Here is a 19585-nt window from a genome sequence, read left to right on the forward strand (position 1 = left end):
GGGTCCCAGTCTGTGATTCTGTCATCGCTGTTTATACTGATCAAAATTGAAGCTTTAGCCTTAATATAGACAACTTTTAAATTTCCCCAAGTGTAATTAACACGTTTACTTTAACTGCTTTCTAAACGCCGCCTTCACCCCGTGTCGCCACAGCCGCGACCTGCCGCGCTCGCTGCCGGGCGCTCCTCCGGCCGCCGGGGGGCGCTGCGGGCGGGGCGGGCCCGGCGCTGCCCCCGTTGCCACGGCCGGGCCGGGGCGGCCGCGCCGGCACCGGGACCGAGACGGGCACCGGGACCGAGACGAGCACCGGGACCGGCGCTGCGACCGCGGATACGGGCGAGGAGCCGTGAGGGACCGGTGAGGCCCGCAGCGGCGGGAAGGGGCGGCCCGGCGGGCGGGGGCGCGGCCGCGGTGAGGGTGAGCGTGAGGGGGTGAGGGTGCGGGCCGGGTCCCGCCCGCCCGCCCGGCCGGGGCTGAGGGCGCGGCCCCTCGGTGCCAAACCCGCGCCCGGGGCTGCCTCACACCCGCGCTTTGCCCCCTCAGGGCCGGGCTCGGCTGCTCCGCGGTAGCCGCAGAATGACGAGGTGCTTCCCCCCGTGTAGAAATGTACTGCACAGCCCGTTCCCGCAGCTCAAGCCAGCCCTGGGGTGTTTCTCGGTGTGTCGGAGTTGGTGCAAGGCAGGAAAAAGCGGCAGCGATTTCCCGGCTGTGGGATCGCTGGAAATTTCCTGGCCTCGGGCAGCCGGTGCTGGTGACGCCTGTGTACAGCAAGGACAACGAGCTGTGGTTTCTGTGCAGCTTAAATTCCCTTTCGTGCTAGCAGGGCACGCTGCCTTTCCTGAAAGAAGGGTGTACACAGCCGTGCAGGAGGTCTCTGCTCTGCTTTTGGGGCAAAAAACAGAAAAGAACAGTGATTTTCTAACAAGGTCACGTTGGGGTGTGAGTTGTGCTATAGGGAGGTCCTGCAAGGAGATGCTTTCTGATGGAGGAGAACAGTTTGCAGCTCGATAACTTTTCCTTCTTACATCTTTCTCTTGGGGGAATCCAGGTACCCCACGTCTTGGAATTTTGCAGACAATGCATCTGCCTGCACATTCACCTGCCCTTCACTCCCAGCTAAAGGCTGAGCTGTCTGCAATTCCCATGTCTCACTGGCTGAGTAAAGCCCTGTGATAAAGGGAAGGAAAGTATGCTCTGAGGAACTTTTCACCTGGAACAGCATCCACAGCAGGTACCTGGGGGACAATGAGTACTCCAAATGGATTTCCGCAGCACTCAAGGCTGTGTCTTACTCGGAGCATGGAGGGTGGAGCAGTACAGGACCTGCAGGCAAAAAAAGCTGGAAAAGCAGCCAGAAAGGAGGCTGGGGGTGATGGGGCACCTCCGAAAATAGGCACGCCCATAAGTGAGACCTTAAAGCTTCTGCCAGAAGAACTCAAAGCTAACATGAAAATTAAATCGATCACTCCAAGGCCCCCTCGGAAGCCCCGGCTGGAACGTGCTGCATCCCTGGATGAAAAGAGCTGGAGGAAGTGGAGACGATTTAGGACCAGCCAGGAAAGTCTGACTGATCCCAACGAGACGAGCTCCTCCAACGGTTCCCTGCAGGAAGCGTCCCCCAGCCCTCCCACCAGGGGCAGGGCCAGCCCCTGCAATCCCTGCTGCCAGCAGGATTCCTTGCACAGTTCACCAGACGCCTTGGAAGCCAGTCCCGGGGGGAAGAGCAGGGCAGGCACCTCGGACCTGGGCAAACGAGCCTCCGAGATCTCCAGTGCCTTTGGGGGGCTCCTGCGGGGCAAGGGGTTCGCGGGGGGCAAACCCCGCCTGTCCCAAATCATGCCGGCCCGTCCCCTGCCTCCCATGGAGCTCAACGTGGCCTCCCACTCGCTGAGGACAGCTAATAGGATCGACTCGGATTGCCTGGATTACCGACATTATTCTCAGCACAAGTTTGGGAGGGTGAGCAGCAGCCTCAGCGACTCCCGGCTGCAGGGCAATGGGACGCTCTATGACAATTGCTCCACAGACTCCATGAAATCCACCTTCAGCGTGCTCACTCCCATCCGAGCCAAGGATGTCCGCAGCAGGTAGGGCTCCCCCAGCTTCTCTCCTGCTTTTGGGGTGTCAGCAGGGAGAAGAATCCCACTGGGCAGGGAACTTGTGAGCTCTCAAAGGCCATTCTCTGTTATTTTACCTGCTGTGAAGAGAGCTGGAAGATGAAGAGATCAGTACAAATACTCTGCATTTGCTCCTTTCCTCCTTTTAGCTGAGTATTTTCATAAATCTGAGTCTGGTTTGCTGTCAGTTTGCTTGTAATACTAACATAATCTGGTTTGAGAATTAAGAAGTGGGGCTGTGCATGCCAGAAGTTGGGAAAACTTTTTTTAGAAAAATCTAAAAGTACATTGGGCTTGAACCAAAATGATAAATTACAGAAAAAAATAACACCAGATATTTTAAATTGAGATTGTCATGCAGCATTATCGCAGTCCTGTGAGGTGCTGAGCAGAAGTTGCACTTGTTTGCTTTCTGGCAGGATCAAATTATGTGCTGGGAACTACTCCAGTATCCCACAGGAGGGAAAATCCTAATCATTTATCCAAAGTGTGGGAGTCAGTAGTCGAGGGGAAATAATTATGAGATAAATTAAAATGTTACTAGCTGGTAAAAAAAGCCCCAAAGTTAGATTGTTACTTGTTTGCCATCAGCGTTTTCTTTCCCATTCCTCCCTAAAGCAGCTGGAGCCAGGTGGGTGGTGCTGGGTTGCCCAGAACTCCCTGACTTTATTCTCTCATCATTATTTGCAGAGCTTAAGCAAGATTAAAAATGCTTATTCAACATGAAGTCCCTGTGCCAGCATCCCTCACCTCTGTAATCATATCCTGTGGGTGCTATGGGATGCATCTGTGTTTCCCAAAGGGGATATTTTGAGACCTCAGGCTCAATAAATTATTTTCTTGAAGTTGATTTGATCAGCTGAATTGAAGGAAGAATGAGTGAGTTTGAGGTTTTGGTTAAAGAAACCTGATGCCATAACACTGGGAATGGTGGAGTTGTTTTGATGTTTGAAGTAAACTGAGCTGCTTCAAGGTACTCTAATTTAATGGAATCACAGAATCATGGAATGGTTTGGGTGGAAGGGACCCCAAAGCTCATCCAGTGCCACCCCTGCCATGGCAGGGGCACCTTCCACTGTCCCAGCCTGCTCTAAACCCTGTCCAGCCTGGCCTTGGGCACTGCCAGGGATCCAGGGGCACCCACAGCTCCTGTGGGCACCCTGAAGTTACCAAACCAATTTCTTTGTTCTGTATCTGGATGAGTTTAGTGGGGCTGAAGACTTTGGATGGCTTCAGTCTTCTCAGCACAGAACTTGAGCAGCATCAGCCTCACCATCACCCTCGTGTCCTGGCTTTGGAAGGAACTTCAGGCAAGCAGAACAACTTATAAATACTAAATTCCTTCTTCTTAAAGGTGTATTCTTGCTTACTTAAAGATTTAAACATTACACAATATCCCAGCTGCCCTGCCCTTTCCTTAAATGCTCTTTTTTGGGTCTTCTGTCCACAGGAGCTATTTGGAAGGCAGCCTTCTGGCAAGTGGTGCCTTAATGGGAGCAGAAGAACTCAGCAGATATTTCCCTAATCGGAATATGGGAATCTTTGTGGCCACCTGGAACATGCAGGGGCAGAAGGTAGGTGCACAGTAAAGTTGGCAGTAAAGTTACCCCAGCTCTGCCGAGAGGACTGGGGGAATGTTTTTCTGTTCAAGACTATGTTCCTTGTCGGTCATCTTTGTCAAATTACAAGGTATTCTTCTAGTAAATATTTGCATAATTAATATTGCTTTTCTTTTCTTTCTTTTTCTTTTAAATTTCTTGTGTAATAGGAACTTCCAGTGAATCTGGATGACTTCTTATTGCCAACAGATCCAGACTTTGCCCAGGACATGTATGTCATTGGGGTTCAAGAAGGCTGTCCAGACAGGTAGCAAAAACAATGTAATGAACCATCTTCTTTTATTGTTAACTAATCATTTTTCTTTGAATTAGACTAGAAATAGTCTCCATTGTATTCCTAATATTTTCAATAATCAACCCATTTAACAAGACTGAATTCTATTACATGAGCACCAGAGGAAATAGGATTTAGAGGAAAAAGTGACAGAGATCTGTAAATCATAAAATCCCAGAATGGTTTGGGTTAGAAAGGACATTAAAGCCCATCCAGTGCCACCCTCTGACACTTTGCACTAGACTAGGGTGCTCCAAGCCCTGTCCAGCCTGGCCTTGGACACTCTCAGGGATAGAACAGCTTCTGTGTGCATACAGAATTTCATCCTGATGGCAAAGCTCTGCTGATTTCTGTGGCACCTCAGCAGCCACCCCTTAGTTCAGTGCAGGGAGGTTCTGCTTATGCCTTGATGTTGTGTGTGAGAGGGATTGCTGTGTGTGCACAAGGCTGACGTGCTCTTCTGGCTGTTGTCTCCTGTGCTGTCTGTGTGATGCAGCTGTTGTTCTCTCCTGCAGAAGGGAGTGGGAGATCCGCCTGCAGGAGACGCTGGGCCCCCACTACGTCCTGCTGCACTCGGCTGCTCACGGCGTGCTCTACATGTCCGTGTTCATCCGCAGGGACCTCATCTGGTTCTGCTCGGGTGGGTGGGGAGCTGAAGGCACTGCTGCCAGCCTCTGCCCTGCCTTTTCTCCCTCTCCTAACCTCCCTGCTCGCTGTCAGAAGCATTTCAGTAACAGCATCTTCTTTTCTTCCTTCCAGAAGTGGAGTATGCCACGGTGACAACTCGAATCGTGTCTCAGATCAAAACCAAGGGAGCTCTGGGAATCAGCTTCACATTTTTTGGGACCTCCTTTCTCTTCATCACTTCCCACTTCACATGTGAGACATTTGCAATCTAGCTACGAGTGTCCTGGTTGAGGGAGGAGGGGAGGGAGCTGTACAGAGGTGAAAAAGCAGGACAGGCTGAAGCCAAAGCTCAGGATTGCTGAGCAGACAAAGATAAGGGAGGAAGTTTATTTGGTAACAAACTTACAAAAGAACTGTATTAATGGAAACAGAAATTAACTCTGCACCATTGTGTCCCTCTTCCCACACTTTCTGCCATCATTATTCTGTGCAGACGCTCCCAGAGTGTCACATTTGATGTGTGGAAAATGTCTGATACCCTTTGGAAGCTCCTGGTATAACAAAAAATGATTGTTGAATGAAAATTATTCACTGGTGGTAGTAATGGGGTTTTTTGTCTTGCAGCTGGGGACAGTAAAGTGAATGAGAGGAAACTGGACTACAATAAAACCATTCAAGCCCTTACACTTCCCAAGAACGTTCCGGACACAAATCCATATCGATCCAGTTCTAGTAAGTGTGAAACCATGAGCGTGGGGAGCCAGGGTCAGCAGAGTCTGTGCATTATCTCTGTCTGCACTGGGAAAGAGACTGTGTAAAAAGAAACCACAGGTCTTTTTGTCTGAGGATGGTTATTACTCACATGATTTATTTCTTTTTCTTGAAGTTGGGAATTTGAGAAGAAATGGGAGAGAAAAAAATCAAAAGGGCATTTTTACGTGATGTATTTTTTTAGCAATATGATAATTTTGGTTTAATTATTGTTAATATTACAGATGTGTTTTACTTTCTGGGTGTTTTCTAGAACAATTAGGAATGATGTTATTTCAAATTTAAGAGAATAAAGCTTATGTCACTTTGCATAGTGACACAGGTCAGAGCATTGTTTGCCAAAGTCCATTATTGTTTCCTAAATACTGTGCTGACAACTTGATACCTAGATAGATAATTAGGTCCTTCTACTAGGAAATTGAATATACTCTTTATCTGTAGTGCAGCATTAGCTTCTTGTATTCCCTCTGGTGTTAGGTCCTATAGATAGTTTGGTCTCTTTTCAGCTTTTTCTATGGTTTTTAACATTTCGGTTCTGTTTTCTCCTGGGTTGTTAATTCCCATATTCAGCAGTGATCACAGGTAGAAAACATACTCAATATCACATCTCCAGGTAGTGAAAAGAAAGAATTTCTTCCTGTTCCTCGACCACATTCAGCAGCATCCCTTGAACACCTGTGGTGTGAATTTGCAGGTGATGTCACAACTCGGTTTGATGAAGTTTTCTGGTTTGGGGACTTCAACTTCCGGCTGAATAAGGATCGGGAGACTGTGGATTCCATCCTGAACCAGAACCCGGACACAGACGTGTCCAAGCTCCTGGTGTATGACCAGCTGACCAGCGAGATGAGTCGGGGTAAGGGGCAGCTGTTCATCTCCCTCCTCTCCAGAAACAAAGATACCTACTCACAGGAGTAATGTCAGCCCAGTCCCCATTTCCTTGAGACCTCTCCTGATTTTTTGGATTAAGTTCCCTAAAGAAGGGAATCAGCAGCTGTCAAATACAGTGGCAGTGTGTCAAGGGACCTTTTGCTGTAGCAGTTTGTTCTGTTTAATGTAACCTCCCAAGCCATTTGCTGCTGTTTCATCTGACTCCTCCATAACCCTTAACTGGGCATCTTTCTGGATGCCCAGGAAATTTAGATTTGAACAGCATTTGCAAAGCAGCATGAGTTTCAGTGGAAGGGGAAGTGCATGGACCAGTTCTTCTTTGTTTAACTGACCACTGATTAAACAGCCACTGCCTATTTTTTATCCTCTCCATGTCAGGACTGGAACTTGCTCCCTTTCTGGAGCCCAAGCCCAGGTTTTTCTGGGATGTACGTGGCTGTTGTTTCTAGCCAGCATTAGTAGATACAGTGCCCAGTTCTCAGGAAGGAGGAGTTTGTTCATGCCATTCTTCCCTTCCCTTACAGGGTCTATTTTCAAAGGATTCCAAGAGGCTGCTATCCATTTCCGTCCTTCCTACAAGTTTGACATAGGAAAGGACAGCTATGACACCACTTCCAAACAAAGGACTCCCTCCTACACGGTAAGGGATGATTTCAGAAGTCAAAGGGGATTCAGTTGAGTTGAGATTTGTTGCTTGAGGGCAGCTGGGACTTCTGGAAAAAAGGGTTGTTGAATTTGTGAGCACAGGGAGAGTTTGGCCCAGGCTGTTAACCTCATCTTCCCTGCCTTACCTCCTGTGTGAGCGGGCTCTCCCCTGTGCTCAGAGCTGGCACAGGACTGTTGGGATCAGACAATGAATGGATGGATCCCCATCCAAGGACACGTTAACTTCACCAAGTGGAGCGTGATGAATGATTGGATTTGTCTCTTGTGAAGCAGTGCTGCTTTCCAGGGTGGGTGATGTGCAGAGGGGGTCACACTCACTGTCCCCTCTGCCTCCAGGACCGAGTGGTGTTCCGCAGCCGCTACAAGGATGACATCCAGGCTGTCAAATACTCCTCTTGTCCTGTCATCAAAACCTCAGACCACCGACCTGTGTTTGCCTTGTTTCGTGTGAAAGTGAGGCCTGGCAGGGACAAGTGAGTACCTCCTGCAGCTCCACATGACTGCTCGTGATTGCTCCAGTGACCCCGAGGATTTTCTCCTGTGTCTGTCCCTGCAGCCTGTTGGGTTTTACCCAGTGCATGCTGGTGGTCAGAGCACTTAGAGCTTAAACCTTGCCCTGACAGCTGAAATCCCTGCTGCCAGGTTTCTTAATCCTTCTGAGGGGGGATAAACAGAGCCCACTGGAGTTGAATATAAATCTGTGTTTTATCTGAGAGGCAGTTCTTTGTTTTCCCTATCAGCATGGGCAGCTTTCCTCTTCTCTTCCTCTTTCCCTGTTTAGGATCAGTTCTGCTTTCCCTCCCCAGTGGTGGCTGCAGTTCTGCACAGCTGGATGTCAGTGGAGTATTTTGAGATCCTCCAAGTTCTTAATGTCCTACATAGGCTATTGTATTAGTAGAACTCCTTAGGAAATTTGGCTTGGAATTATTCTCTTTTTTGTGAGTAACCTGGTCAGGGATTTCAAGACCTGAATATCTAAAAAAGTGATTCTCAAAGTATTTGATCAGCAGTGCAATTACAATGGGAATTTTTGTTTCTGGGTATTAAATACCCATTAAATAGCAGTGTGTGATGGGCTGCTCAGGTTTCCTCTCTAGAAGAGACCAAGGTAAGAATTGTTGTTATGAACCACATCAGTGAGTGCACCAAGTTAGCAGTAACCTGGTATAGCTTTTCAAATGAGTGGGTTTAAGTTCAGAGTCATTAAGAAAGTCCTCTATATATGGAAGCAGGTGAGTTCATGCTAAAATTTAAAGTACATTTCCCTTTTACAACCAACGTTTTAAAGTATTGTGAAAAACCTTAACTTGTTGCTGTGGAAGAACAACTCTTGTTTCTGCCACAGCAGTCGCTGAATGCCTTAAGAAAGTAAAAATCAGATTTGTGGCCTTTGTTGTGTGAAGTAGTAAGGAAATGCTGGGCAAACAAGAACATATTTATGCCCTGACCTACTGGCTTGTGTTCCTGTTGCAGCATCCCCCTGGCTGCAGGGCTGTTTGACAGAGATCTGTATTTAATCGGAATAAGGAGGAGAGCCACAAGGGAGCTTCTGAAACGCCGGGAACAAAAGGACCAAAGATCCAGCAGCATATGTAGCATTTCTTGAACTGAAAGCTCTGTAGTGCTTGTGGTAGAGATACCCTGAAAGAGGATTTCAGACCATGGCAAACTCTGCAGGGAATTGTCTGCTTAAGCACCTCTGGCAGTTGCTGTGGCTTGTGAAGAATGTCTTAAACCTCATCCTGGATTCATTTGCATGAGCTAATCCATGTAGCTCAAGTGCTTCTGCCTAAGGAAAGGAGTCAGTTCTTTAAGACATCCATCCCAACTGGTGTAACTGATTTATTTTTAACCAGACTATCTTAGGAAGCCACTGGGTAGCAGACCTTGGTTCCCCTCCACACTGGGGCACAGCTGCTGGAACTGGCATCGTCCAGGGCAGGGGACCTAAGAAAAGCCTGCAGAAAGGTGAATTCTTTGTTTGTCTCTTTGGTTTGGTCAGATTAACTTCCATCCAGTGTGGGGTTGGGTTTGCTCCTTCTCTGTAGCCAAGTGTTGGTATTCTGTACAAGGAGTAGCAGGGACCAGTTAATGGCAGTTGTGCATGCAGATGGTGCTCCTGTGTTGGGCTTTTTGGGTCCTCCACAGCAAATTGTGTGTGAATGTACTCCTGTACATTGAAGTGTAGAAACATTGCCTTTCAATAATCATTCTATAGGCCTTCTGTTACTAAGGGGGTAAATACCAAACTCTCAGGCCATATATTTGTCTGCTGAGACTGCTTGAAGCAATCCTTTCCTGAACTCACTTGTCCTCCCCAGGGCTGATTAAGCACTACCTGCCTCCAGCAGCAGGAGCTGGAATTTATCTGAGAACAGGCACTGTGTGATGCTTCACCAAAGTGATGCCAAGTGAGTGCCCCAGGGAGGTTTGCAGAGCACCTGCAGCCACTCAGCTCCACACAGCTCCATTACCTCCAATCACAGTCAATTCCTTTTGGTTTTATTTTTCCAGATCAGTAAACTGTGAATAACTTGCTATTTCTGAGGTAGTGTTGTCTTAAGGCTATATATACTACAAGGACCAGTATGGTACTGGTAAAATGTTAAGTACAGCTAATAATTAAGAACTCCTCATGGGCACAGATGGGATCAATAATCACCTTAGGACCTAAAACATCATGCAAACACCTTGGAGGAAGTGCTGCTGACTATGCAACCTGTCCAAGACAGGCTCCTGTTCTGCGGTACATTTATGGCACTGACCTGTCTGTAGCCATCAGGTATTTGGATTTCCTTTCTTTTTAAAGGAATAAAAATAAATTAATGCAATACCTTAAGTGAGAACCAGCTTTTATTGTTGTCAGAACCAGAGTTCTTTGTGTGGTGTGTGTTTGGGTGACCTGGGCCATGTCTGCAGCTGGAGGGGTGGGACAGATTTCTCTGAAATTGTTTGCATTGAACAAAGCATGCTCCACTGGCCAGCTCAGGAAACCCTTGGCAGATGAAGTTCAGAACTCTTACTACTTGCTCAGTTGTTCAGCGGTCTCTTTATTTCCTCACAAGCATATACAACAACTGAACAGGACTTTCACACTGTGGGCTCTGCAGGAAGCAATGCAACATTTTCTTTTGAGTTGCAGGAAAGGATGGGGTAAAGCAGGTAACAGCAGCCTTGCAGTGCTCTGCTCCCAGCTGCATTGCTCCTTACCGTACACATCTAGCAGTGAAGAGCTGCAGTGCAGCTGTCTTGTATTTTTAAACCCATGTATTAGGGGATTATAAAAATCCAGTGTTTTATTCCTTTTTTGAGTCTCCATTTCTTTAGCATGTCACGCATGTGGCACTTGGCTTTCTGTGACGTGGTGTCAGTCAAGATCGTGTTCCTAAATGTGATTTTGTTATCTTGACTTCCAGCTGAGCCACATCTCTGCTGTGAGACTGATTGTGTCTTCTTTTTGCAAGGCCTTAAGTCCATCTGGGTGACACTGAGGAAATGAGGCACAAGTTTAAGGTGCAGCAGCAGCAACTCCTTTAATAACTGTTTGTAAAGCAACTCTGGAGGAAAAGAACTTTTATTCTTTAGCACAGTTCATGTCCCAAGTGAAAAACCTAAAGAATAGGATCGATCTCATTCTCAAGTAAGTGTTCATTATGTACAGTACCTCTGCAGAGGAACGCCACAGAAAACTGGTTCTGTCATGGGGCTGCTTTCCTTGGAACTCTAGCAAGATGATGAAATTATTCCCAGGTGGGTGATTCCTTGTCAGATGGTGAATTACACTGATGAAATGGATCCATGATTTGTAACAAAATCTGGATTGCAGGAAAGTTTTTGCCTAACTTCACAGGGACAGTAACTATTATTTTCCTAATTTAGTTTGACCAAGTCTTTCACCTTGGTAACAGTTATAAATATTCTCTGAATTCAGACATGTAAGCCAAGCTGTTTAAGGTACCACACATTCCTCAGGAAGGGCACAGTGGGGCCTCATGTGACAGCCCCACTTCCACTGCTGGGGTGATGAAGAGGCAGTGACTGACTCTTCAGAGATGTGCTTTCACTGTAGTGATGAATCTTTTGGCTTGCTCTGTTCTCCCCAAAGCCAAGAGAAGGGTGTCAACACCCATCTTCTCTTGTAACCTACTCAGAGGGTCAAACTCCTCCTCCAGAGCCCGTGCTGGCTCCTTACACCAGCCCTTCACAGTCCAGTGCTCCAAAGCAGCTTTGCTCAGCTCCATGGCTGCACAGAATGCCTGGGAGCATTGTGGGCAGGGAGGGTGGTACAGCAACATGAGAATCAAAAAAAAACCATTAAAAAAGAAGGGATTCTGAGGCAGGGCAGGAGGCGCTGCTCTATCGGAAGAGGCGGTAGAGCCGCGGGAGCCGCCCATCCTTGCTGGAAAGGGCGGCCTGGATGTGCTCGTACGTGGGCAGATCTGTCAGGTCACCCAGGGCAGCCACTGCTGGCTTCTTGTGCAGCATCTTGGTCACCACCCTCTTGATATCACTGGGTTTCACCTGGCCTGCAGGCAGAAAAAAGGCAGAGCTGTGACACCTCCACTGTGAATAGCACAAAGCAGCTTTAGCCCCATGCTCAGAAAATCAACTCCGTATCTCCTCTATCATGATTCTTGTTTTCCCTTCCTTCTGACTAAAATAAGCCCTGTGCTGTTAATTGTGAAAGCAATTAAGCTCAGTTTGAAACGTATTTCTGTAGTATTTATGCCCCCAGACTTTCAGAGGTAATTCATCAGTGCAACAAGAGTATTTTAACTGTACCCACAGTTCCCTCAAGGCAAGGCAAAGAATTGTCTACTCACTGATGAGGTCACAGAGCTCATGAGGTAGTTTCCTTGTGTTTGTTGCCAAAACCTGCCTCCCCACATCTTCAAAGATCACTGGCCGAGACTCCAGGTTCATCATGAGCATGGACTTGAGCTGTGTCTTTGCTCTCTCAAGTTCTACCTGTGAATGAGCAGGAAATTTTTAAAAAATCTTGTTGCTGGTCTGTAGTACCAGGTAACATGGAAGACTTCTGCAGACACCTCTCTCTTTGTGAATGCATTGCTAACGTTGCTGTATTCTTTTACAGAAATATGTAACAAAATTATCTATGAAAATCCATTCCAACACAATGCAATGCATTCACAGAATCCCAGACCGGTTTGGGTTGGAAGGGACCTTAAAGCCCATCCAGTCCCACCCCTGCCATTAGCAGGGACACCTTCCACTATCCCAGGGTGCTCCAAGCCCTGTCCAGCCTAGCCTTGGATACTTCCAGGGATTATTTCAGCTCAAAGACCATCTGCAAACTCAAATGTGCTGCTGACCTCTCCCACTGCTCCTGCCATGAGGATGAATTCCCTGGTGATGATTTCCACCATCTCCCGAACCTGGGGAAAACAATAATGGAAAGAAGATCAGAACAATGCTTCTTGTGTCCACAGAACTCTGCTACTGATGTGGTTACTGCTCAAGGACTCCTGCCTCTGAGTACAGGACTCTGTACCTGTTTTGGATCTGCACTGGCATGGATACACAGGAGACCCGTGTCCTCATAGCTGTGGTGGTAAGAGGTGGCATTGTACATCCAGTGGTGCCTGTGAGTATACGAGCAGTATTTTAAAATTTAAATTTACAATGCAAAAATTAAACATGGACAGTGAGCACCCTCCTCGTGCACTCTCAGGATTCTCAGCAGCGCAGTGAGAATTGTCAATCCCTCCCTCTGACAATTTATGCATGTGGTATCTACTCACTTCTCTCCACTTCAATCTTTGAGACCAAAGGCAATACAGAGCCAATCCTGTTAGTATTCCCTGACTGAAGCATGGACAGGGCTAGCAGAAGAAAACACAATTCCTGGTCACTTCCACCCTTTACTTTCACACTCTCAAAATGCCAACTGACACACCAGTCCCACATTCCAAGCAGAATGAACTGATGTAAAACCTGGTGGGATTTGCTTTCTTTTTTCCCATGTAAACCTGCTCCAGGATTGTTTCTGGCACCTCTTAAAGAGCAAGACAAACCCACCTGTTGAGCACATTGAGGTACAGCCGGGTGAACATGCCCTTGCCAGGTCCTCCAGCTGAGAAAGAGCCACCACCTCCCATCATCATGTTTAGCACCGCAAAAGGAATGAAATTGTCCTCCTGGATTGGAACAACAAACTCAGGTAATGGCAGAGCTCTCAAGGGTTTGGGCTGAGTAACGGGGAGTTAAAAACCACAGCACAAGAGCAGTGTGAAGGTCAAGGCCTTCAGCAAAGTGTCGTGGAAAATGCTGCTTGTTTTTATGTGCAGCAGCAAAAATGTCAATGTTTGTGGAATGAATCAGTGCTCCTGGGATTCTCCAAGGAATAGGTATATGTACTCCAAGTATAGGGCACGCAAAATGAGGGATTTCAGGTCAATACTTACTAAAAACGAGCAGCTTTCTAACCCAATCATGATGTGGGTGAGCTCTGGGATGGGAGTAGGGCCCAGACTCACATCTGACATGTCTTTTTCAACCTGTGGGAAAGGCAGACAGATCATTAACCCCAATCTTCATAGCTGTTGTACCCAGTGTGATACATTTGATACAATCACCATGCCACCCAATTAACAGCTATCATGGCCAGCTTGGGCTCATACTCATGAAATGTAACTTAAGAAAAGCAAAAGCCTGGAGAGAAATGAGCAAATCCCAGCAAGCTGCTGGCTGCCCCCTGCACCACGCACGTACCTTGATGATGCCGCCGGTGTACTGAGCCACGGACCTGTCCACAGCCCTGCCCTGCCCAGAGCCCCACACGGGCTCCACCCCCAGCAGGTATTTCCTGGCACACTCCACCAGGTGCTCGTGCTCAATGCCCACCCCAGCCAGCACCATCCTGTCTGGGGTGAAGTAACTGCTCAGGTAGGAGTGCAGCACGTCCCGGTCGATTTTGTCCGTGTTCTCCACGGGGCAGAACCTGTTCAGTCCCACTGTGTTGTCTCTGAAGGCTGCCTAAAAGGGAACAGACACATTAACATCACAAATCACTTCATTTTTTTTCCCTAAACCCCTCTCTAAACCTCTTTTTGCTTTGGAATTAAGCCCACAGCTGAGAGAGGAAAAGCTGAGTGTATTTCACTAATGTCAGTGCAACTCAGTAACATTTTATCACCCACATCAACAAATTGGGGGTGAAAGAGAATAGAATCACCCACAAAATGTGGGTGAAAATAGAATTATTTTTCAGTTTGGGTTAGAATCTTCCACATGTGTTGAATGATGGATTTCAAAGTGAAGGGGCAACCAAATTCTCCCATCACAGAAACTAAATAAGGAACAAATCTGGTTTTAGAACAGTCTAAAATAAACCCTGGAGCTGCCAAAACCCACGAGGAAGAGAAAACAGCAGGAATTCCCAGTGTGTTACCGCATGGATCATTTCTGTCAAGAGAGGCTCTGGGTCAGGTCTCATGTTCAGATCCTCCAGCTCAAACCTTATGGCCATTCGGGTCATCTCAATTTCTTCATCTGCAAGGAGACAAAGCAAGAGATGGCAACCCCTACACAAAACCCCCAGCGCTGCAAGGTCACTTCTGAGGGAATTCTGAGCTCTTATAGAGCAAGCCATGTGGTGGAAGTGGTGTTTTTGTGCTGCCAGACCTGATAACCTGGGCTGGAGGGTTACATCAGCCAGCAAGTTGACCACGGTGTCCAGGCCTCTGGCATCAGCAGACACTGCGTACATGATGGTGTCCCTGCAACACAAAATCAGCTTCTGCACTGGGAACTCACTTCTGGGGTCATTCAGTGTCACCTCAGTATCAGGAAATCACAGATGAAGCTGTTCTAACCATTAAATGCTTCTGAAATGAAATAGATCTGAGTTTTATAATCCTTTCAGGCTCACTTTTGTAGCTTCCCAGCAGCCCAAATAAATGGATTTCTGCTGCTTGGGAACAAAAAGAAAATGAGGCTCATTTGAACCTCATCAGAAAATGAGGTTCAAGGTGCTGTCAGTGCTACAACACCCAGGTAAGAGCAGAAGGAGCAGCCCACCTCGATGCCTGGCAGTCACAAATGCCTCCATGCTTCTCTAACGTGAGGAGAATTTCGTCTTTGCTGCCAAACTGAGCTGTGGACTAAGGAAGAAGATACCAGTGTTATTAATTAGTATAGTAAATTAGTATAGTAAAGCAATACCTGTTTATAACCCTTCAGTGCAACCCAGAACATCTTTGACATTTCAGTCCAATGGTTGGGTCACTACATGCCAACCTCAGGCGTGAAACCACAAAGAGTTCTAAAACAGAATTAGAGTCATGCTAATGAATAAGCAATTAAGATGCTGTGACTCTGTCAGGGCTGTCAGGTCTGTTTTAGAGGTGCAGAGAGCCCTGCGGGTCAGGACGCCGCTGCTCTGCGCAGATTTGGGGACCCCAGGCCAGTACTCACACAGAACGCCAGCTTCTCCAAGAAGTGGGAGATACCACTGAGATATTTCGCTTCGTGTCTCGATCCCGAATTCACCAGAACTGGTGCAAAGAAGAAAATAAACCAGCGTGACTTCCACACCGCCGGTCCTCACCGTCACACCCGGGGCTCGGGGAGGGGAGCTGGGGCGGCACCGGCCGCCGGCTACTCACTGCCCACGGTGCAGAACTGCCCGAATTTGTTCTGGGAGGCGACGCGGAGCCCATTCTCCAGCACGGTCACCCGCGTCTCGAAGCGCTCCCGGCTCTCGGCCGCCGCGAACACGGCCTTGGGCACGCCGGGCAGCGGGCACGTCAGCGACACGCCGGGGTACGCGCCGCCGCCGCTGTAGCTGCGGCCGGCCGCCAGCCCGCACCTGCGGGACACCGCGGACACCGTCACGGGCTGATCCCCCCCCACCAAGAGCGGGTCCCCCCGCTGTCCCCCGCGGTCCCCGGGGCCGCGCTCACCGCCGGGCCGGGCCGCAGGCGCCGCGCCTCAGCCACGCCATGGCCGCCGCCATCTTGCCGCCAGCGGGAGCGTGGGCAAAGGGGCGGGGCCAAGGGTGGGCGCGGCGGCGGAGCGCGCGCGCTCATTGGTCGGATCCGATGTGAGGCCCCGCCCCCAGCCCCACCCAGCCTCGCCCCGCCCCGCCCCGCCCTCAGGCGGCCATGGCGGCGCTGCCGGTGGCGGAGCCGCTGCCGGCGGCCCCGGCCGAGCCCAACCCCTTCTCCTTCCGCGAGTTCGTCCGCTCCAAGCGCCGCGCCGGGGACGGCCCGGGCGGGGACACACAGGTGAGGCCGTGCGCGGCAGCGCGGCCGGGCTCCGTCCCGTCACGACGCCTGCCTCAGCTTCGCTGTCCCCTCTTCCCTCAGGCGGCTCGGGCCGGGCCCGTCGTGCCCCCGCTGCCCGCGGTGCCCGCAGAGTCCCGGGACGAGGAGGAGGAAGAGGAGGAGGAAGAGGAGGAGGAATGGAGCGAGAGCTACCAGCCGCTGGTCGTGGAGCAGGCCCAGCTGGCCGCGCTCGGAGCCCGCCCGGGGCCGGGCCGGGGCCCCCCGGGGCCGGGCCGGGTCCCCCCGGGGCAGCCGAGCTACGAGCAGGTGAGCGCTGCCCGCGGTCCCGGCACCGTCCGGGTCAGAACGGCTCCCAGCCGGGCGCTGGGTGGGCACACAGCCCGGCAGCACAGCCCGCTGCCGCCAGCAGCTGCTCAGTCCCAGAATCAGCTCTGGGAATGTGCATTTTAGCATCCCCAGGTCTGTTACCCTGATTCTTAAGATTTTCTAAAGCTTTCTGTGTTTACATTCTTGCAGAGAAGTTTCTCACACAACTTTCTGTAAACAATCTATTTTGCATTCCTCCATAGGGGCGGAGAAATTTGATGTACTAGTAGTTTGTCCAATGTCATTGGAGAGGTGGCACATTCACCCTGCAATCCACTGTCACCTTTGGAAAAGTATAAATGCTGGAGTCAGAAAATAAACTTCCACTTTTTCACCTTTGCAATGGCAGCAGCTCGTGTCGTGTCCTGTAGTGACACAGGTCCAGCTCTTTCTCCTACTGCCCTGCTCGTGATGTCAGCGTTCAGGAACACACAGAATCACAGGATATGATTCTGTGCAGGTGCTTTTATTGAAGAGCTCTGGGAATCGGGTACAGACCCAAATCTGACTCCGACACGGCTTTCGAGCTGAACGTATTTTATATTCTATCGTTATATAACTTACATATTAATTATGGAATGTATTAGAAAGCACAAAGATTTCCAGTATTAAAGCTGAATATTCTGCCATTGGTCTTGGATGATTGGTATTGTTATGAAAATGCACCTCAATCCTAATAAGAATTTTTTTTCTATTTTTTTTTTTTAGCTAAAAGAAGAGAATGCTATTTTGAGAAGCAAGATCAATAAGCTTCAGATTCTGTCTGAAACTCAAGCAGACAAGTTCGTGAGGAGAATTCATTTTCCTTGTAACATGAAACCATGAGATTCCTGATCCCTCCCCAGAATTTCCTTCCTAACATATGTAATGGTACAAGTGCGTACTGTGTGCCACATCTTATTTTTTTAAGGATGAGGAAGCTTGAGAAGAAGCTTGAGGAAAACAAACTCAAAGATGAAAAGGAAGCACAGGATTTGGAAGCAATGGTGCAGCACGTGGAGCAGAATCTGCAGCTGATGACTGTAAGTGTTTGCTTTAGGTTTAGATCAGATGTCAGGAAGAAATTCTCCCCTGTGAGGATGGGGAGGTTCTGCAGATCCCAGAAAGGAGCAGGAAGGAGGGAGCTGTTCCTGCCTCCTAAAACATTCAGGATGGTGTAAAATAAACCCTGTCCCTGCAAGTTCTGTGCTGAAATCACTCATTCGCATGTAGCTCAAGCTGCCTGTTTTTTTATTACTACTATTATTATTATTATTATTGTTATATTGTTACATTGTTATATAGAATATTATAATATAATATTTATTATTATGTATATTTATTATATATTATATAAAATATATATACTATATTATATATAGTATATATATTGTATATATTATACAATATCATATGGTATATAGTATATATTATATAATGTGATATATATATTATATATAAATAATTTATTATTCTTTTTATTTCAGTACTCTCTGTTCTGTTGCAGAAACGGGCTGCCAAAGCTGAGAGCAGCGCTGCCAAACTGCAACAGGAGAATGCACAGCTCCAGGTGTGCACAGCAGCACTGCTGGGGCTGCAGGTGCACATCTCAGAATTGAGCCAGGGGAAAGGATATTGCAGGGGTTTTGCAGGCTCTGAGGAAAATGCTGGTTGTGTTTTAAGGGTCAATGAAGGCTTGTGTCCTGGGGGAGGGCCTGGATGGTGCCAGACTCTGCAGTGGTGAGGAGCAATGGCCAGAAACTGAAATGAGGAATAACTTCTTTCCATGGAGGGTGACACATCCCTGGAGCAAACTGCCCAGGGAATTCATGGAGTCTCCCTCTTTGGAGACATCCAAACCCACCTGGAAATGCTCCTGTGCCACCTGCTCCGGGTGACACTGCCTGGGCAGGGGGTTGGGCTGGATACATCCAGAGGTTTTTCCAACCCTACTGAATCTGTGCTTCTGGGCAGACACTCCCTCTAGGCAGGTCTGGGTTCTAGTCACTATTTATTACATTGTTTATTGCACTCACCATCCTTGTGTTAGTTAATGATTACTTTCCACACCCATAAACCGCTGTGGGAATGCATCCATTAGCTGTCGAGTATCTCCTGCCCTTCTGGGGTTGCTTCTCACGGATTTTGCCCGCTGCCCGCAGGCGGAGCTGAGGAATTCCCGGCTGGAGAAGGAGGCGCTGCGGGCGGGCCAGGCGGGACTGGCGGCGGCCAAGCAGAACGCGGAGGTGGCGCTGCAGCAGCTGCTGCGGGTCACAAGCAGCTCCCGAGCATCCATCAGGTCAGCCGGGCTGCGACAGCCCTCCCCACAGCCTCCCGGGCACGGGGCTGCACCCTGGGCTCGCAGATAAACCTCCTCCGTGGGTATTTTAGGGGTGAAACTCAGGGCTTTGTGTTGTGGGCCAGAGGAGCTGCTCCATGTGTTTTCCTCCAAGTGTAAAAATAAGTGGGAAGTGGGAGTCTCTGAGTTTCCAGTCCAGATAAAACGCTATTTGATAAATCAGAGAATGTGGGAAGAATCTCCCCACGTGTAACACTGCATCTCTCCCACTCCAGGCAGCTGCTCTCTGGAGCAGAATCCCTGCAGCTCGTGGCTGACCTCCTGAAATCCATAGACAGAATCTCTGAGGTGTCAGAGGATGGACAGTGACTCGCACAGCACGGAGGACTTTGTTTTCGTATGGAAACCACTACTAAAAAGTGAATTTTTGATACTCGGCCTCATTCTGATGCGTCAAACTGCAGACCTGGCTTCTCCAGCCTCTCCGCGGTGCAGCCGCAGCCGAGGATCGCTGAACCCGGCACGGAGCCGGAGCGCGGCCGCTCCTCCCGGGCACCCCGCCGTGAGCACCGCGGCTTCTGGCTGCGGCTCCCGGTGCTGCCGATCGGTGCTCCGGCTCTGCGCGGGGAAAGGCCCGTGGGTCGGCAGGCGGTGGCCGTGTCCCGGTGCCCTAGCGCCATTGAAGGCGGTGTCCCGGTGTCGCTGAAGGTGTTCTGGTGCCGCGGTGC

The 19585-nt window shown here is 49.1% G+C and overlaps 3 protein-coding genes across 5 annotated transcripts; 2 read left to right on the top strand and 1 right to left on the bottom strand.

The window, feature by feature from the left end:
* The first annotated feature begins 220 nt into the window (after nucleotides 1-220).
* INPP5E (inositol polyphosphate-5-phosphatase E) lies at nucleotides 221-9804 on the top strand. The gene is made up of 11 exons (XM_002187254.7): nucleotides 221-357; nucleotides 1049-2087; nucleotides 3568-3691; nucleotides 3886-3983; nucleotides 4526-4650; nucleotides 4770-4889; nucleotides 5262-5369; nucleotides 6103-6264; nucleotides 6824-6939; nucleotides 7302-7438; nucleotides 8439-9804. The coding sequence occupies exons 2-11, from the start codon at nucleotides 1246-1248 to the stop codon at nucleotides 8569-8571; spliced, it is 1965 nt and encodes a 654-aa protein (XP_002187290.5). The 5' UTR covers nucleotides 221-357; nucleotides 1049-1245; the 3' UTR covers nucleotides 8572-9804.
* An 854-nt stretch (nucleotides 9805-10658) lies between these two features.
* Nucleotides 10659-15989, bottom strand: PMPCA (peptidase, mitochondrial processing subunit alpha). Its single transcript, XM_030286829.4, has 13 exons — nucleotides 15890-15989; nucleotides 15593-15795; nucleotides 15402-15481; nucleotides 15006-15088; nucleotides 14610-14704; nucleotides 14377-14477; nucleotides 13698-13961; nucleotides 13391-13483; nucleotides 13005-13123; nucleotides 12478-12568; nucleotides 12299-12361; nucleotides 11789-11933; nucleotides 10659-11491 (listed from the first exon to the last, which is right to left on the bottom strand). The coding sequence occupies exons 1-13, from the start codon at nucleotides 15940-15942 to the stop codon at nucleotides 11322-11324; spliced, it is 1560 nt and encodes a 519-aa protein (XP_030142689.2). The 5' UTR covers nucleotides 15943-15989; the 3' UTR covers nucleotides 10659-11321.
* Nucleotides 15990-16058: 69 nt separating this feature from the next.
* Nucleotides 16059-19290, top strand: ENTR1 (endosome associated trafficking regulator 1). Of its 3 annotated transcripts, none has more exons than XM_072936784.1 (7): nucleotides 16059-16213; nucleotides 16295-16519; nucleotides 17288-17361; nucleotides 17490-17601; nucleotides 18066-18158; nucleotides 18721-18936; nucleotides 19133-19290. In XM_072936784.1, exons 1-6 carry the CDS (start codon nucleotides 16091-16093, stop codon nucleotides 18925-18927), a joined length of 834 nt encoding a protein of 277 aa, XP_072792885.1. In that variant the 5' UTR covers nucleotides 16059-16090; the 3' UTR covers nucleotides 18928-18936; nucleotides 19133-19290. The 3 variants fall into 3 exon arrangements, with proteins under 3 accessions (XP_072792885.1, XP_072792884.1, XP_030142556.4); XM_072936783.1 differs by having other exon boundaries at nucleotides 18721-18857; XM_030286696.4 differs by having other exon boundaries at nucleotides 18066-18128; nucleotides 18721-18857.
* The last annotated feature ends 295 nt before the right edge of the window (nucleotides 19291-19585 follow it).

This window comes from Taeniopygia guttata, chromosome 17, assembly GCF_048771995.1.
Source record: "Taeniopygia guttata chromosome 17, bTaeGut7.mat, whole genome shotgun sequence".
Lineage (NCBI taxonomy): Eukaryota > Metazoa > Chordata > Aves > Passeriformes > Estrildidae > Taeniopygia > Taeniopygia guttata.

Excerpts from the sequence above, each read along its gene's own strand:
- PMPCA (XM_030286829.4), bottom strand. The coding sequence starts at position 15,942 with ATGGCGGCGGCCATGGCGTGGCTGAGGCGCGGCGCCTGCGGCCCGGCC. Across the intron at positions 13,962-14,376 it reads TGACAGAAATGATCCATGCG|GCAGCCTTCAGAGACAACAC; the intron begins GTAACACACTGG and ends GTTCCCTTTTAG. Across the intron at positions 12,569-13,004 it reads TACCTCAATGTGCTCAACAG|GCACCACTGGATGTACAATG; the intron begins GTGGGTTTGTCT and ends GTATACTCACAG.
- ENTR1 (XM_072936783.1), top strand. The coding sequence starts at position 16,091 with ATGGCGGCGCTGCCGGTGGCGGAGCCGCTGCCGGCGGCCCCGGCCGAG. Across the intron at positions 16,214-16,294 it reads GCCCGGGCGGGGACACACAG|GCGGCTCGGGCCGGGCCCGT; the intron begins GTGAGGCCGTGC and ends CTCTTCCCTCAG. Across the intron at positions 16,520-17,287 it reads GGCAGCCGAGCTACGAGCAG|CTAAAAGAAGAGAATGCTAT; the intron begins GTGAGCGCTGCC and ends TTTTTTTTTTAG.
- INPP5E (XM_002187254.7), top strand. The coding sequence starts at position 1,246 with ATGAGTACTCCAAATGGATTTCCGCAGCACTCAAGGCTGTGTCTTACT. Across the intron at positions 6,940-7,301 it reads AAAGGACTCCCTCCTACACG|GACCGAGTGGTGTTCCGCAG; the intron begins GTAAGGGATGAT and ends CTCTGCCTCCAG. Across the intron at positions 7,439-8,438 it reads GTGAGGCCTGGCAGGGACAA|CATCCCCCTGGCTGCAGGGC; the intron begins GTGAGTACCTCC and ends TTCCTGTTGCAG.